The sequence below is a fragment of the Trematomus bernacchii genome, unplaced genomic scaffold (assembly GCF_902827165.1).
Source record: "Trematomus bernacchii unplaced genomic scaffold, fTreBer1.1, whole genome shotgun sequence".
Taxonomy (NCBI): Eukaryota; Metazoa; Chordata; class Actinopteri; order Perciformes; family Nototheniidae; genus Trematomus; species Trematomus bernacchii.
Window position 1 is genome coordinate 6,930,946 of NW_022987689.1, and position 16,793 is coordinate 6,947,738.

Genomic DNA, 16,793 nt, shown 5'->3' on the forward strand with positions numbered 1-16,793 from the left:
GCGTTGCTATGGTAACAGTGATGGCCGAAGAATGGCAAGATGTGGCGTTCAGGAGGAGAGGGGTCACTGTGGACCGACTGAGCAGAGATGGGATGTTCCTCGGATAGTTTGAGGGACAGTTCACGCTAGATTTAATATATGTTAACCCTTTTCTTGGTAGTGCTATTTCTAAAATCTACAATTGTAAAGTGTGTGAGGGGTCAAATGTGGGAAATATCAGTGGTAGAGATTTCTGCAATTTCATCATTGGAAAACACTAATATTCCCATCGACATTTTTAAATTACATTAAGAACAAACCCGTTTTAACTGAAAGTTTGAGATAAGTTTAAGTCAAAAGTTTTTTATGTATATTTTGGTCAGTGGTGATAGGTAAGTATGTTACATCATTCATTTACTATCTACTGTATACGTTTTACTTTTATATTTCAGGGGGAATTATAAGTTAATTAGTTAGGTTTCAAAGGAAGAAAATAAGCACTGAATATCTATATAAATACAATTGGGATATACACACACACACCATCTAAAATGTTATATATAACAAAATATCAGTCACATAAATGGTCTTATTATTAATATTATTATTATTATTGAAATATATTGTTCCTGAGAAAAACATCAAGAGGCACTTTTATTTCGTGCTTTGTTGCACCATCTAGGGGTGGATGTACAAATGACTAAAGTTGGTACCTTAGGGCTGTTTCTGGTCTATTAACTTGATCTGTTTTTATATTACCACTTGAAGTGTTTTGTCCGGCTCTGCCTCTTTTAACTTGCAAACAAACTACTCCCTTAGCCCCGGGAGAACTGTAATTATATTTTATCATCTGTTTGGGACTCTGCATGCTGTTTGCTATTAGTAGGCTATAGGCTTCTTTAATAAGAACTTGTATCCAGTGGTGTTAAGTAACGTGCATCAAGTAGCCCTAGGCTACTGTAGCCTACTTAAGTACAATTGTGAGGTACTGAGGTATTTTGTATGTTTACTCCACTACATTTATGTAAAAAGCTGAATAAAAAAAGTATCGTGGAAGCATTAAAGCAGTAAATAAAACTCCCGCCCTCGTTACATTCCCCAAAAAGCCCCACTTGGCGTAGGCTTTGAATGATCCTGTCAAGCAGGTCTTGACAACACACGACTTCCATAAACAGCCGGAGCAGACTTGTTTTTGAAACAGGTTTTATATTCTATAGCATATATTTAAGGTGTAGGCTAGGCATATATAAAGGACAGCTTTTCAATTTTCTTTTAGGGTATCTGTGCTGCTATTTTTCACTGCATGTGCATCGGGGTTTAACTTCCACGACCTCCAACACGCACAATCCTGCATGCGAGCAGGCTATTTGCGGTCATGTCGAGTAGAAAAACGAAAGACTTCGATGAAATGACTGCTTTTCTGGGCGACTACGGTTCCTTTCAAATTCTAATGATCGTTCTGCTTAGTTTAAGCACAATAATGTGTGGGTACACCGGAATGATTGTGGTTTTCGTCTCGGATACACCAGAGCACCACTGCAAAGTATCGATAAACTATACGCGCAACGCTACAGATGTGGAGGTTTCCTTCCGCAACCAGAGCATCTGGATCGGATCCGACAGCTGCTCCAGATACACACTGAACCGGAGCTCCACGGAGGCAGGGGGGCCCCATGACACAGGGCGGCCCAATAGTACAGAGCCATGTCTGGACGGATGGGTCTTCAGCACCGAGAGATACACCGCCACTATTGTGTCTGAGGTACATGTGCAAAACGGATAATTATGACAAAATAGCAATGTTGGAAGAAGTAGGCCTGGCCTACTCAGACCCTTTTCTTAAGTAACAGTAGAAATACTATGTCTTATTATTCTCCACTAAGTAAAAGTGCAGATTTCCAAAAGTATTGGCATCAAAGTGAACTAAAAGTACAAAAAGTAGTCGTTCTGCACAATGACCTATTTCAGAATGATACAAAAGTAAGTATTATCAGCTGATGGATATTTTCAAAGTATATTATCATGGTTATCCTGTTTTATCCATGTAAGAGCATTTAGATAAACTTTATTGATTTAACTTGTGTTACAGGATTGATTAGGCATTAAAATATTTCAAAATTGAATAAAGTATAGACATAATAACATATTTGTTTTACTTTGTCAATCAAGTATTGTGATTTGTCAATGTGGACCAAATGTAGATACTATAAATACTGTGTATACTAGTACAGTACTGCCTTATACCATCAGTATATCATTTAGGATAGGGGATGGACATTTTTCACTAATTTCTGAAATTGTATAGATTAATTATCTTAAGTTACAGGCCTTTCTGACAGTTTGAGGTCAGTTGAAACTTCCTTTTGCAATACTTTGTTAGCATTAGTTTATACGTTAGAATTGACTTCAATGTCAGATTTCTCTGAAATGTGTCTTGATGAAATCTGATGCTTTCTTTCGTTTATTACAGTGGGATCTGGTTTGTCACAATGCATGGATGGTTCCTTTTACCACCTCCTTATTCTTTGTAGGGGTCCTGATTGGATCATTTGTTAGTGGTCACTTCTCAGACCGGTAAGTCCTGTTCTGTAAGAAGAAGAATTGCAATTTTTTTAATATTTATATTGTCTCAGTGTAAAATGATCTTTCATTTCCATGTAACAAAACTAATTTAGTTTGCATGTTCTATCTGAACAACAGTCCATACCCACAGATATACAATTAGTTATTGTATATATTGTATATTATTATGTATCAGATAAAACAGCAAATCCTTGTTGAAAATGTTTAATCGTGAATCAATTATAAAGGTTATTGATTAATCTATTAAATTTAGATCTAATAATGCAAATCATTCTTTTTATTTTTGATTGATCTGTGTGTAAGCAGAAGAAAAAAAACAGACAGAATACCTGATGGACTGAGAGAAAGAGAAAGACAACAAAAGCTCTTCCAATAAGAATAAGTCAAACAGTGTGATAGTGTATACACTCACAGTTTGCATAGCGTTTAATTCCTGTTTCCGTGCTTTGTTGTCTCACAGGTTTGGCAGAAAGCCAGTGTTTTTCTTTACCTTGGCCCTACAAACCATCACTCCTCTGATACAGGCCACCTCCGTCAGCTGGCTCATGTTCTGTATCCTCAACTTTCTAAGAGGACTTGGCCAGATCTCCAATTACATTGCGTCACTCATTCTGGGTGAGACAGCAAAAGCACTTCTATCATTCAGATTCAGATTCAACTTTATTGTCGTGACATACTACAGGTACTAACGAAACAAAACGGATCATTCTCAAAGAGTCCCTGTCTCTGTCTCTTCTTCAATATCTGTCTGTGACAAGATGAGGCTTGCTTGTATACTTTTAGTTTTCCCATTTTAAGTTGCTCATTTTCTTGTGTAAATGTCGTTGAAGGAAGCATTAATTGATTATTCAGTAGGGAAGCAGACAGTCCTCACAGTTTCTTGTGAGAACATGTGTTTTCTCTCATCTTAATGCAATGCTCCGATGCTCAGGGTCTGAGATGCTGAGCCCGACTGCCAGGATGAGCTACGCTCTGCTCGGCCACAGTGTGGGGTTTGGTGTGGGATATGCATTGCTGCCGCTGTTTGCCTACCTTATCCGCGGCTGGAGGATGCTGCTGGTTGCTTCTGCCATCCCTGGCCTCCTATTTATACCAACATGGTGGTAAGTCTGATGAATGTTGGCTGATAAATATCATTGACAAACCGTATTTCTTGTGTCAATCACTTAAATTCACTTTATAACTTTCTTTTAACCCTGGACATATATAAAAGTAAACGTTTCATAAAAGGCCACATCAAAATAACTTGAAATATTTAGCCACTTTCAATGGTTTCTGCAAACAAATTAAACTCATTCATCAAAAGTTAGAATAAAAAAATGAAAATACAGAGAACCAGTTCTGCTTCTTTTTTTGGTAAGGCAAGGCAAGGCAAGGCAAGGCAAGGCAAGGCAAGGCAAGGCAAGGCAAGGCAAGGCAAGGCAAGGCAAGGCAAGGCAAGGCAAGGCAAGTTTATTTATATAGCACCTTTCAACACAAGGCAATTCAAAGTGCTTTTGAATTGTAAGTCTTTAAACCACTTGTCTCACACTTCGGATTGTTTAAATTATATGTGTTCTCTGCAATGTGTGATGTTTTGATTTCATTAAATATATTCCATGCCTTTCCAAATGAAATTAGATGGAATTTGCTATAAAATTGAAGTCTTTAATTGTTAAACTGTAGATGAATTACCTTTTCTCTGTCTGTGCAGGGTGATTCCTGAGTCTCCCCGCTGGCTTTTACAGAAAGGTCGAGTTGAGGAGGCTGAACTTATCATACGCGCTGCTGCCAAGAGGAACCAAGTCCAGGCTCCTGAGGTCATATTCAGGGCTGACGAGTGCTTGGAGCTGATGGTACTTATTCAATTTTTACTATTCATGCTATGGAAGCGATTGTGATCAAGCATAAATATGGCCAGAACGTTGACAAGCTTTACATTGCACTGTATGCAATGTCACTATTCAGCTTCTTTTATTTATGTCTAATTCAGCAAAACACAGGTGAAGAGAGGCAGACATACACTTATCTGGACCTGATACGAACCCCTAACATGAGGAACATTACAATTCTGAGTGTTCTCATATGGTAACGTGACTTAATTTCTACATTCATACATTTATTGAATATTAAATTATAAATAGTAAACAACTTTGAATTGTAAAAAGGAACTTGTTGTCAGCCTGAGCCAGGCACAATAAACAATGAAACACAGTTAAAGTAAAAGCACGTTTGAGATCCCTGTATTAATGTATGCAACATACTGCCTTTCACCTTAATTCAGACTTTTTGTTGTTGTTGTATTTCTGCAGGACTGCTACCTCCATGGTTTTCTATGGGCTCTCTCTCAATACTAGTAACCTAAATGGAAATGTCTACCTCACCTGCTTCATTTCAGCAGTCATTGACATTGTGGTGTATGTAGCCACTTGGATGCTGGTTAATCGTGTGCAACGGCCCACATTAATCTGCTCGGCAATGATGTTCTGTGGCATCATGCTCCTGGTTATCAAGCTAGTTCCCGAAGGTCTGTACACTCATAGTACAATATTGACTGAATCGGGCATCTCTGGAAATACTAAAAGACACATGCCTGTGTAAAATTGTATACGCTCTGTCTAATAACTTGTTTGTTTTTTCAGACATGCATGTCATGTTCCAGGTGTTAGCCTTAGTGGGAAAGGTTGGCGTGTCTTCTGCTTACTGCATCATCTTTGTGATCTTCACTGAGCTGATCCCCACTGTGGTCAGAAACATGGGCTTAGGGGTAGCATCCACAGCTGGACGCATAGGCACCATCATTTGTCCTTTTGTGATCTACATGGGCAAGTGTTTTTTATTCTGTTGTTGTATTTGTGTAGCTTACACAAGTATTCCTTAAGAAAATGGCAATACCCACTGTAGAAAACAGCATTGAATCGCCATATGATGTCTTGTGATACTGTATCGATTCTCAAACACTACCAATTTTTTATTAACCAATGGCTCAGTGTGTACAATCCTAAAGTGCTCTATAGTTTTCAGAAGTTGAAGAAATATAAACAAATGGCAATTAAAACATGTCCTTGACCTTCAGATGATGAGTACAAAAAGTAATTACAGACCCTGTTCACAAGGTTTACAGACATACGTACATGAGACTTTCAAACCCCACACGCCATGGCCTGTGCTATGAAGCAATTATAAATGTAATTCATTATACCGGTATGAAAAGTTAACTTACAATGGTTTAACAGGCATTTTCTCTTGAACACATTGTGCCTGCTGCAATAGTAAACACAAAGACAATGCTAATCACATTAAAACTGGTGTTGTGTCCAGTATAACCAAGTAGTAATGTAATGTAATGTAAAGTAGACCATGACAGTGCGATATATCGATGACCTGTGTTTTTATTCTTTTACAGGCGTGTACAGTAAGATCCTGCCATACATTGTTTTTGGCACAATCAGCATCATGGCTGCTGCTGTTAGCATGTTGCTGCCAGACACCAGAAATAGCAAACTTCCTGACCTCATCAGCCAGGCCAAACACATCAGAGGGTGAGTAGTTGTGTGTGAGGATATATGAATAGTGATGATGAACCCTAAATTAAGATACCTGACAGCAATTCTATGTGATATATATACATCAAAATATTGTGACTTTTGCATACCTTAATTGTTGAGAGCCGGTCTGGAGCTGTATTTAGTAAGAAATGTTGATGATTTTGAACAATAAGAGCTGCATCTTTTAGTCTGTGATAATGTGCTTCTAACAGTTTCATCTCTCTCTCTCTCTCTCTCTCTCTCTCTCTCTCTCTCTCTCTCTCTCTCTCTCTCTCTCTCATCTCTGCTCTCCTCTCTCTCTCTATTCTCCTCTCCTGCGTCTCTCTCTCTCTTCCTCTCTCTCTCTCTCTCTCTCTCTCTCTCCTCTCTCTCTCTCTCTCTCTCTCTCTCTCTCTCTCTCTCTCTCTCTCTCTCTCTCTCTCTCTCTCTCTCTCTCTCTATTCAAAGCTGCTGCTATAAAAAGGAAACAGCTACAACCCTGTCGGATCTGATGGCTGTAAAGTCATCATGAGCAAGAGCGCCCTCTGCCGGCAGAAAAGCACAAATCAAGAGTGGAGTGATGAGATAAAAATAAATGTTACACAAATATAGTTTCAAATGTATTTTTCTCATGCAAAAGTAAAACGTATGTTTTACTTGTGCGAGAGAACCTCTGAGGTCTTTTCATAAAAAGTATAGAATAACCAATTCTAGGTATTTGATTATCTTCTTGAAAATATGTGTAACAGTATTTATACATTAATTAAAAGGCTTGTATGGTTTCTTTATAAAAAACAGACTTTGAAATTCAACATTATTGTATTGTTTTTGTACACCACATGGGCGCACAACAAGATGAAACACGACATTTTTGTTGCTGGTCCATTTGAACCATTTTACTTTTATGATGCACTGCTACTGTTAAAATACATATTTGGTTTTAATTGATACAGTTTAATTTCACATGTTTCCAAATAGGCCAACACGTACTCAATGGGACATTTTCATTATTATTTCACCTGCTTATCTAGAGTGAATAAATTGTTAAAATACAAAAGCCACTTGTTAACTGAGCATTGAAACACCAACCTTCAAATGGGTGGACATTGAGGCTTTCCTCTGAGACACAGCTGCAGACTACAGAGTAAGTGGGGAGATTTCTTGAAGGTGTTCAAAATGTCTAGCTTCTCACCCGTTTTGTATCACAGCAGGGGATTCATCGCCATATTACCAACCAATCAAAGCAGGTAACTTCGCCTGGGATCCAGACCTGAAAAGCACCTGGTTTACTGAACGTCAATAGGTTTTGGTAATATGATACTACATTTCAAAATTGATAGAGAATTTGCAAAACGTATGTTCATACTGTACATTGGGCGTACATGTGGCATTTTACATCCGCTTCAGAGGGTCCTCCTGTGTCGACAATACAGCACTGTTTTACTGAGAGCAGGGGCCCAACAGTAACAATCACAAATATACTATAATAAATGTTTGGAAAAAACATAACCCAAATTGGTATTGTGTGTGTTTTAAAAACATAAATGTGGAGATAGCAACCACACAGCTGATTGTCAACGTCTAAAGTATCGCGAGATTTACTCCACGGTTGTTGGTGATGCTGCTGGGCTCTTGTACTGCGACTGTAAATGTCTAAAGTATCGCGAGACTTGATCCACGGTTGGTGCGGATGCTGCTGGGTTCCTGTACTGCGACGCGCCCCCATCTCTGCTGCTGATACCACAGTGTCTGTCCTTCTACAGCGACCACACACCTGCAAACGGAAAAAGGGTCAAGGATAAATTAACTAGCACTACAGCCACATTAAGGCTGGTGGTTTAACAACTGAATGTGGACACGACGCTAGCACAACGTTTGTAAAACAAAGTTGCGCTAAATGTCAAGCTAACTTACTAGCTATCAGAGGAAGTTAGCAAGCTAGCTAACGTGATTTGCTGCTAGTGATGGTCTTCTCTTTAAAACCTTATGTTGTAGCTAGTTCATCATAGAATAATTTACAAGTCACGCATTGCAGCGCAGGGGCTATGCTAGTTATCGTGCTAACCAGTGTAAAAACCGATACATAATTTAAAACAACTGCTATCTTACAGCTAACGTTAACTCAAAGTGAATGAGAGAGGGATAATTTAAGCACAGATTGAAGCCAATCACGTCTAAAATGTTGAATCTGTTATTTTAGTTAAGATCATATTGACTAGGTTAACCGTCCCTTTATACTGACAGAATATCGATAGTAGCATCTACAAGATTACAACTGTTTAAGACCGATTATAACCGTTTAAGAAAGATCCACAAGTGAGAATGGCTCCAAAAAAGAGACCATTGCCCTTAACCATTGCTCCTGCTGGCGGTGGGTTATCCACCTCCCCCAACACTGATGTTCCACCTGAGTAAGTCATTCTCCTGATCACATTAATATCCTTACATATAGTGTATGACAACATATTTCAGTCATTTGTGCCGTCTGAAATATGTTTTTTTGGTGTGTATTGTTTTGCGCAGGGCCAATTTAGTGGCACTGAAAAGAATATTGGAGGAGTTGGACCTAGATGACCAACAGAAGAAGAGGTTGGAAGCTTTCCTCACCCTGAAGGCCAAGGTGGGCGAGTTGAGAGATGACGACTTCCAACGTGTCTGTGAGCTGGGGGCAGGCAATGGAGGAGTCGTCAATAAGGAATGCCACAAGTCTTCAGGCATAATCATGGCCAGAAAGGTGAGCTGCAAATGACACTATTCAATTATATGAATAATACAACTGTTATTTCCGTTGCTGTTCAAACTCGTGTATTAAACCTGGTCATTTGACTTGGTAAATACTTTACTGGTGGTCATACTAAATAACACTTTTTTTATACAACTTTTCTATTTTCTGTTCAGCTCATACATCTTGAAATCAAACCGGCAATCAGAAACCAGATCATCCGAGAGCTGCAGGTGCTGCATGAGTGTAACTCTCCCTACATTGTGGGCTTCTATGGATCATTTTACAACGATGGAGAGATCAGCATCTGCATGGAACACATGGTGAGAGTTATACATTTTTTTCTTATATACTCATACCAATGACTGGTACAGAAAGCCTTTAACTGACTAGGGTCCAAGTTTCAATTTGTGCTTATTTCTTGCTAATTTTATAGGATTTTAAATTGAATTAAGAAAAACACAACAAAACAAACTAGATTCTCTATGGCCTCCTATTAGGCGGCTGCATAGATGAAAAATGAAAACCATTACCCCCAAAAAATTGCAACAAAAGGTTTCTTAACAGTTTTGTATAGTATTAGGTGTCCCTAGTAACTTACTAAAAGTCTACCAAAATCTGACCACTAGAAATGTGTAGTTTTCAAGATGGCGTCCAAGATGGCTGAAAATTACTTAAAATACCCTGACTCCTTCATAATTTATTCTAGACAAGTAATTTTGTTGGATAAACTTATGTTTTGATAAACTTATATGTACATTTGTCAGTCCAATGCTTAAGAAAATATTAAACAATGAATAAAGTAAACGTAAAATACATTTAGTAATCTGAATTGTTGTGATTTGGAGTGCCTACAGTTTCCGATTTCAGTCAAACATCAAACAAAGTGAACAACAAATGACATCAATAGCCAGTTAACATTGCTAACCACGTTCTGTTGCCCTGACTCTGCTACTGGCACGAACGCAGCACTGCTCCCCGGCAGAAACCCCCCCCAGCAACTGCAAAATGATAACATGGTCATTTCAATTGCGTGTAGTTGGAGTATGGTAAAATATTTTATTATCATGATCTAAAACAACACACACTAAATGTACTCTCTGTACAATATAATAAGCAAAAAATATGCTTGAACTCCATTTGAGACAGGTTGTGCTTTTAGCGATATATAAATTACGACCTGTTGTGCTCTTTGTTTCATTGTGCAGGATGGTGGATCTCTTGACCAGGTGCTGAAAGAAGCAAAGAGGATCCCTGAAGAAATTCTGGGAAAAGTCAGCATTGCTGTAAGTTGATGGTTATCTTCCATCTTGTAATATTACGTGCAATTACATTATTGGCATCAATGAAAATAGGGTTTGGCAGTAAGACGGTAGACACCGTGCAACAGTAAAAATGTGTCCACCGGTAAAGATTTGGCAATACCATTTCCATGTATTGAACTCAAAAGAAGTTGTGGTCTAAATACACATACACGATGGGCCTGCGTGAGTTATATGCTCATTTTATAACTGTTGTTTTTACATTAAGGTTTTAAGCAATTATTGACTTGTATAATTTCTCCTCTTTTTGAAACAGGTTTTGAGAGGCCTTGTGTACCTGAGAGAAAAACATCAAATCATGCATAGAGGTACTTATTTGTTCAAGCTGTTGAACACTTATTTTGTTTATCTCTAAGGCATAAAATCTGGATCCTAATGTTAAAACTACAGCTTTAGAGTGTACAATGGTTGGTACAACATAGAACATACTGTATCCTTTGACCCCCAGATGTGAAGCCTTCAAACATACTGGTGAACTCGCGTGGGGAAATCAAGTTGTGTGACTTTGGTGTCAGCGGGCAGCTCATCGACTCTATGGCCAATTCCTTCGTTGGAACAAGGTCCTACATGTCGGTATGTTTGTCCTTTAGTTCCTCCACATCACTGTGTTGCATTTGTCTCTAACCTTTTTCAGTTTTTTTGTAATAGTTTCTCACTTTTATAGTTTTTTTTTATAGTTACTCACAAATGTTTCCATTCTTCATTGAACTATGTGGACCAGTTAAATCCATTCAAAATGATTAACCAATTCCTTTCACCAATCGCAGCCAAATCCTTTCATATTAGTTAATGCTGGAACAGGGAGCTATCATTTCTAATATTTGTTGATTTTATATTTAATGAATTCTTCTGTTTTTATCTTTTGTTTATGTTTACTCTCTAGCCTGAGAGATTGCAGGGAACCCACTATTCTGTGCAGTCAGATGTGTGGAGCATGGGGCTGTCCCTTGTGGAGATGTCAATCGGACGCTTCCCCATCCCTCCTCCTGATGCTAAAGAACTGGAGGCCTTGTTTGGACGTCCCATCTCGGGTGGTGGTGGAACAGAGACCCTCAGCACTTCACCCAGACCTAGACCACCGGGTCGACCTGTCAGTGGTGAGCAGCACACACTATTGGACCATTTTGTTTAATGGAAATTAGGGATGGGAACGATTAATCGAATATTTGAAATTATTCAGGTTTTCGAATAATTATTCAGGTATTCGAATATGAGTTATGAATATTTTTTTTATTTTTTTATTTTTTTGGGAGGGATGCCTGCCTAAGTTGATTACATATCATCAAATTGAATAATTAAATGTATACGACAGTGCCATAGCTAAATGTGTTAGGTGACGTCTAAAGGTGTGTTTTGCTCCGCTCACCGGTCCCTCACAGCGGGCAGAGCTGCAGGTGCTGATCTCTCTCTCTCGCGTCCGGTACTTCACTCGCGTTTATGTCCAAATCCATCAGATCTAGCTAGTTATAGCTAATGATATGGCTGCTGCCCCTCCCTACACGCAAATCACGCAGACTCAAACCTCATCTTATGCCCAAATGCGGCGCAAATGCGCTCCGCAGCCGTTGCGAGGTTCCGGCGCTAACAGTTCATGAGCGTGCTCCCCCGCCCCCTGTCAACACTCGCGACACATGAGTGGCCAGCCTAAACAACAATAAGCGCTGCTTGGCAACCGTGTGTGGCGGCAAAGTACATAGACATTTTGACAGGAGAGATTTAGTTTTGCCGGTATTCAACATATTTTACCAGTCATAGTCCGGTAATTATTTACACTCTAAGAAGTGTCCTACACAACAGACATGGCGTCAAAAAGGAGTAATGTGTGGAAATATTTCGACCAGGTTAGTGAGTGCGGTGTGGAGTGCAAACTATGCCAAATTAAACTTATATATATATATATATATATATATATATACATACTATACCTTGCTATACCCGCAACCTCCGTTCCAGCTGAGAGGGTCTTCTCTACAGCTGGCCTGATTGTGAATCGCCTCCACACATGAAAGCTGTAGGCCTATAGCTGTCAAACTGTGATCACCAGTTCAATACATTTGACAAATTCGACTTGGTTTCTATACTTATTTGAACATGTATTTATTTATTTCCAAAAGTTATTGAACATTTTTTTTAGAAAAAAAGTTAGACGTTTTTTGGGGGGTCGAATATTCGAATATACATTTGCTTTCAAATTCCCATCCCTAATGGAAATCTTTAACTACAAATGTAACTTTGCATTCCTGCACCTCTAAGATGCAGCATGTCAAATAATAAAACCTGAAGTGAAATTGCACACTTAGATATACTCATACCGTGGAAGGAGTTTTCCAAAATCTTCTTTTTCATTGTCCTAAAACATCGTCAGGGCCCCACCCCTCTACATAAGGTAGAAAAAGCTACATTTAAAAGAAAAATACCTGTGTGCCTGTGGACTAGATGATATAGCGTATTCAATTAAAGTATTTCTTAATATGTTGACTTTAAAACACAGTTTACCTGCGCTTCTTTTATAGGTCATGGCCCTGCGATGGCCATCTTTGAACTACTGGACTACATAGTAAATGAGGTAAGAATCTAAGTCTGTAAACAACAACAAAAAGCCCATAAGGGTTTACTGTCTTCCCTGCAAAATCGGGTTGGTGATATGAAAGATGTTCTTACGACTTTCTTCTGTATTTCAGCCTCCTCCCAAACTACCACATGGCGTCTTCACCTCAGATTTCCAGGACTTTGTGACAAAGTGGTAAGTATTTAAGCTTGTAAACTTTGTTTGGTTCTTTTTACACACGCATCTTCTTTTTCTATTCTTCGATGGAAAGTTCTGTTTAAAAGATCCCTCTCTCCTCTTTCATTTTCAGTCTCATCAAAAATCCAGCAGAAAGGGCTGACTTGAAAATGCTGATGGTGAGTATCCTCAGTTATACTAAAGCTTAAGTCTGAATTTAAGTTCCTGCTTATATCTTTGAACATGTGTAACATCTGACAGATTACAAACTGTAGTTAGCTTTGTTACATGTTGTTAATGCAAGCATTATATTAATTCAAACTTCAGCAGAGTATTTTGTTCTTTTATATGATTGTGGTTTTAATATACAGCATCTTTTTTTGTTGCAGAACCATATGTTTATCAAGCGATCCGAGGTGGAGGAGGTAGACTTTGCGGGCTGGCTTTGTAAAACCATGGGGCTAAACCAACCTAGCACTCCCACACGCACTGCAGACTGAACACGAACACGATATGTACATCTAGAACATGGAGAAGCTGATGCCTATACCCTTACACCTATACACATACAGTATACACACACACACACACTGTTTGCCACGTCCTTTCTCAGGTGGACCTCCGTCTATCACAGGAGCTCTACTAAAATGTAAGACAGAAAGATACAGGCTCTACAGCACTAGGGTTTCCAATCATGGCAGGTAAATACATAAATGAATGTGTTTTTTTATGTCACATTGTATAATCATTTGTTTATTTTTCTTAAGAGGTTAGGTGTGTCTGTGTGGGCAAGTGATGAGTGAAGCTAGGATGTTTTTTTTTTGTTGCATTTCGTGATGCGAGTGATTTCTACAAATTCTAAGATGCCAAGTAAAGGTACAACTTTCAATGCACTCTCTTTTTTTCCTCTGTCAGAGTTGTTAACGTAAGCAGCATTATGAGCATGTTGTGGTACCATTAGATACATATTTCCAACAACTGGCTTTAAGATTAGTAGACATTCATCACTGGACAGTACAAAAACAAAGCTGCATATCCATTCTCAGCTGAAACAACTGATTATTTCTTTGTGGTTGCTGTAATGTTAACAGGACATGGATTTGCCATTGAAGTGCATCCTGTGTTGTGGCAGGATTGGGGCATTTCGCTCCTTTGTGTTCTTCTATTTGTGTACTTCCTCCTTTAAATCTAAAGATATAGATGTTTTTCATGGTAAAATCATCACAAGATTTGTCTTTATAATTTGTCGGAAACTGTCAATAAATAGTATGTATTGTAACATGTCTTCATAAACCAGACTATCGCTTCACTGTTTTACACTTTTTTCACCAGAAGGGGGAAGCACTCGGGTGCAAAGCACTGAGGACTTCTGGTGGTATTACTAACAAAATGACTGTACGCTTCCAAACAGAAATATCAAAAATATGCTGTACTGTGTGTGGTGTATCGTACATCGTATACATTACTCATGCTTATGCTGACTACAACGACCGCGGACCGTGAATCAAAGCCCTGCTGAAAAACATTAGTCCTCTATTGAAATTAGAAGCACAATGATTCATCTGTTTGGCTCATGTCTAGAGTGATAATGAAATGTCTTCACTTAAATATCTGTCAACTTCAGCTGAAAATATGAGGCCTTGCGCTCAGAGAAAGACGTAGTGTTGCAGTGTTTGTTGGGTGGCTAAGTCTGAGCAGTGTTGATGGGAGGGGGACTACTGCAGCAGAAAAACAGCAAAGTCTGCAGTCATTAATATGCAAATATGCAAATGAGAGGGTAATTAAGATTGGGCGTTTGTCAGTGGCTCTTTGATTGCTAATGCATTCAAATCTGCAAGGAAGGGGGAGGGGATGATGAGCTAAAAACGAGGAAAAAGAACAGATTGCTATTGTACATTTTCTTGCAAAAAAGGAGAAAGTGAGTGAGTTGTGTATAGAATGTACACACCCTATTGAATAGAAGAAAAGCCGAATATTGATGATTCGAGACATGCGTCACATTTTTTTTTTTAAATGACAACTTCTACCAAAAACGGATACAAAAAAGAATTGTACGTATGAAAAAAGGAACTACGGTTAAATGGCGGAGCACCAACAGAAGCCCCGGTGAAAGAGAGGGGAAAAAGGGACTGAGTTTGTGCCAAGACAATTATCCATGTACACCATCACTGAGCATTCAGCATGGCAGGATAGATCCGCCACAGGAAGAAAGAGAGATTTCTGCTCATTAAGAGTGATGTGGCTGACCCCTATAGAGAGAGATGCTCAGGTATCTTGGCAGGGGGTGTGCAGTGGCCGCATGTTGTCTGTCACAAAACACTGTTATTTTCATATTTCTGGCGAACGAGGGGCCTACAGTTCACACATGAGCACCCACTGCTGTTAGCGCTGTTTCAGTAGTCCCTTGACACTTGTACATCTTCCTCTCTGGCATGTGAAATGAGAATATGTGTACAAGGAATAAAAACAAATTAAATGTTGTGAAAAATGGGGTAAAAACAGCTGCTCTTGTCACCTTATAGCATAATAACTTTCTCACAACAATGCAGCAGCCTTGTATATTTCAAAGTGCTAAATACCACACTAATGTCACCGCCCAGTCAAAAACACACTAAACTATTAGATTGAGTCTTGTTGGGAATAATCTAAAAAGGAAAAGCATGACATTGATCAGTTTGGTATTTAGGATTTTAAAATGAATTCTCAAATACTTGGGCAAGGATCATGCATACAAACACTTCAACTGATTTATTTGAAATGGGGTGTTCGAAGCTTATCCCAAGCCTTTTCTGTTTGATATGCAATTGAATGAGTGTGTTTGCATGTGTGTGTCAGAGAGGGGGCTGTATTTTTCACACAGGAAACAGGAAACCAGAAGTCATAACAGGATGCCCCAGGTTTTCATACTGTACCTGATGCGTGGGTGGCTTCATGGGGGTAACCCATTTAAAGAGCTATGGTGCTTGAATAGAAGAGGTAGCCCAGGAAAGAGTGGGTGTAGAGGAGGGTACACACTTGGGGGTTAGGAAAATGGAGTTCCACTCTAAATATAGCTTTTTTTGTGTTGTGCGCCCTGTTGTACAACCTTAATGTCTGTTTGCCTCCGCGCCGTTTGGCCTACTTTTTAAAAGGCAACAAACCAAACATTGTTTGATGTTTGGTGTAGAGCTGCGATATCATCACTTCCATGGCAAATACATGCACCATCTTTCCCCAGGTGTACTGTTGGAGCTTCTCAAGTGAATCTGTGACATGGAACCTGTTTTGTCATAATGAGGTTGATCTGCTCACACAGACTGAATACTCCTTACCATGTTGAAAAAATATAGAGCTGAGTTGTGCCCTCATCGCATTTAGCTGATTCTGTCTTTAACCATGCTATTCTAAGCATGCATTGCTTGTTCTTGTTCCTAAGTCAAATATACTGTTGTACATTTTTAAACGTTTTTCAGACCTAAAAGAATAAGTTAGTAACCAGTCGTTAGTCCCACTTTTAATGACATACAGGTGTGTGCTTGAGTTGCATGTGTGCAAAGCAGGCTGAGCATATGTGTGTGTGAGAGTGTGTGTGTGCATGTTTGCGGACCACAAAGTGGATGGCTGAGTTTTCTCGTAAAGGCCGGCACAGATGTTATTTAGGTTGTTTCCCCTCAAACCAGTTGAGGTTTTCTTTAGAAAGTCTCAAAACAACCGCTGACATTAACTGCAGCGTTGTTTACATAACCACCAAGGTAGAGCTCATGAGAAAAACAGCAGCCAGGCCATCTTGTGACGTGAGTTGATGCTGGTTCATGTAAACTCTTTTGATTACAGCTCAACAAAAGGAAGTGGCTGTACAATTACTTTTTTCTGCCACTTTCTCTCTTGCACACAGATGAAAAGACACACTCATGGGTTCCCACATGTTGCATTCCTTTTCTGACTGCACATGTTTTTGTTTCCCCCCTAGGTTTTAA

General features: G+C 39.1%; 2 protein-coding genes across 2 annotated transcripts; both read left to right on the plus strand.

Annotated features, from left to right (window-relative positions):
- The first annotated feature begins 1,257 nt into the window (after positions 1 to 1,257).
- Positions 1,258 to 5,867, plus strand: LOC117488584 (solute carrier family 22 member 21-like). The gene is made up of 9 exons (XM_034137580.1): positions 1,258 to 1,741; positions 2,450 to 2,553; positions 3,023 to 3,177; positions 3,494 to 3,665; positions 4,256 to 4,397; positions 4,535 to 4,629; positions 4,854 to 5,068; positions 5,184 to 5,366; positions 5,863 to 5,867. The coding sequence occupies exons 1-9, from the start codon at positions 1,355 to 1,357 to the stop codon at positions 5,865 to 5,867; spliced, it is 1,458 nt and encodes a 485-aa protein (XP_033993471.1). The 5' UTR covers positions 1,258 to 1,354.
- Positions 5,868 to 7,741: 1,874 nt separating this feature from the next.
- Positions 7,742 to 14,146, plus strand: map2k2b (mitogen-activated protein kinase kinase 2b). Its single transcript, XM_034137673.1, has 11 exons — positions 7,742 to 8,479; positions 8,592 to 8,802; positions 8,967 to 9,113; positions 9,999 to 10,076; positions 10,369 to 10,420; positions 10,561 to 10,685; positions 10,996 to 11,209; positions 12,626 to 12,678; positions 12,794 to 12,855; positions 12,971 to 13,016; positions 13,227 to 14,146. Exons 1-11 carry the CDS (start codon positions 8,391 to 8,393, stop codon positions 13,335 to 13,337), a joined length of 1,188 nt encoding a protein of 395 aa, XP_033993564.1. The 5' UTR covers positions 7,742 to 8,390; the 3' UTR covers positions 13,338 to 14,146.
- Positions 14,147 to 16,793: the final 2,647 nt, after the last annotated feature.

Excerpts from the sequence above, each read along its gene's own strand:
- LOC117488584 (XM_034137580.1), top strand. The coding sequence starts at position 1,355 with ATGTCGAGTAGAAAAACGAAAGACTTCGATGAAATGACTGCTTTTCTG. Across the intron at positions 4,398-4,534 it reads ACGAGTGCTTGGAGCTGATG|CAAAACACAGGTGAAGAGAG; the intron begins GTACTTATTCAA and ends TGTCTAATTCAG. Across the intron at positions 4,630-4,853 it reads ATTCTGAGTGTTCTCATATG|GACTGCTACCTCCATGGTTT; the intron begins GTAACGTGACTT and ends GTATTTCTGCAG.
- map2k2b (XM_034137673.1), top strand. The coding sequence starts at position 8,391 with ATGGCTCCAAAAAAGAGACCATTGCCCTTAACCATTGCTCCTGCTGGC. Across the intron at positions 8,480-8,591 it reads AACACTGATGTTCCACCTGA|GGCCAATTTAGTGGCACTGA; the intron begins GTAAGTCATTCT and ends TGTTTTGCGCAG. Across the intron at positions 12,679-12,793 it reads TGGACTACATAGTAAATGAG|CCTCCTCCCAAACTACCACA; the intron begins GTAAGAATCTAA and ends TCTGTATTTCAG.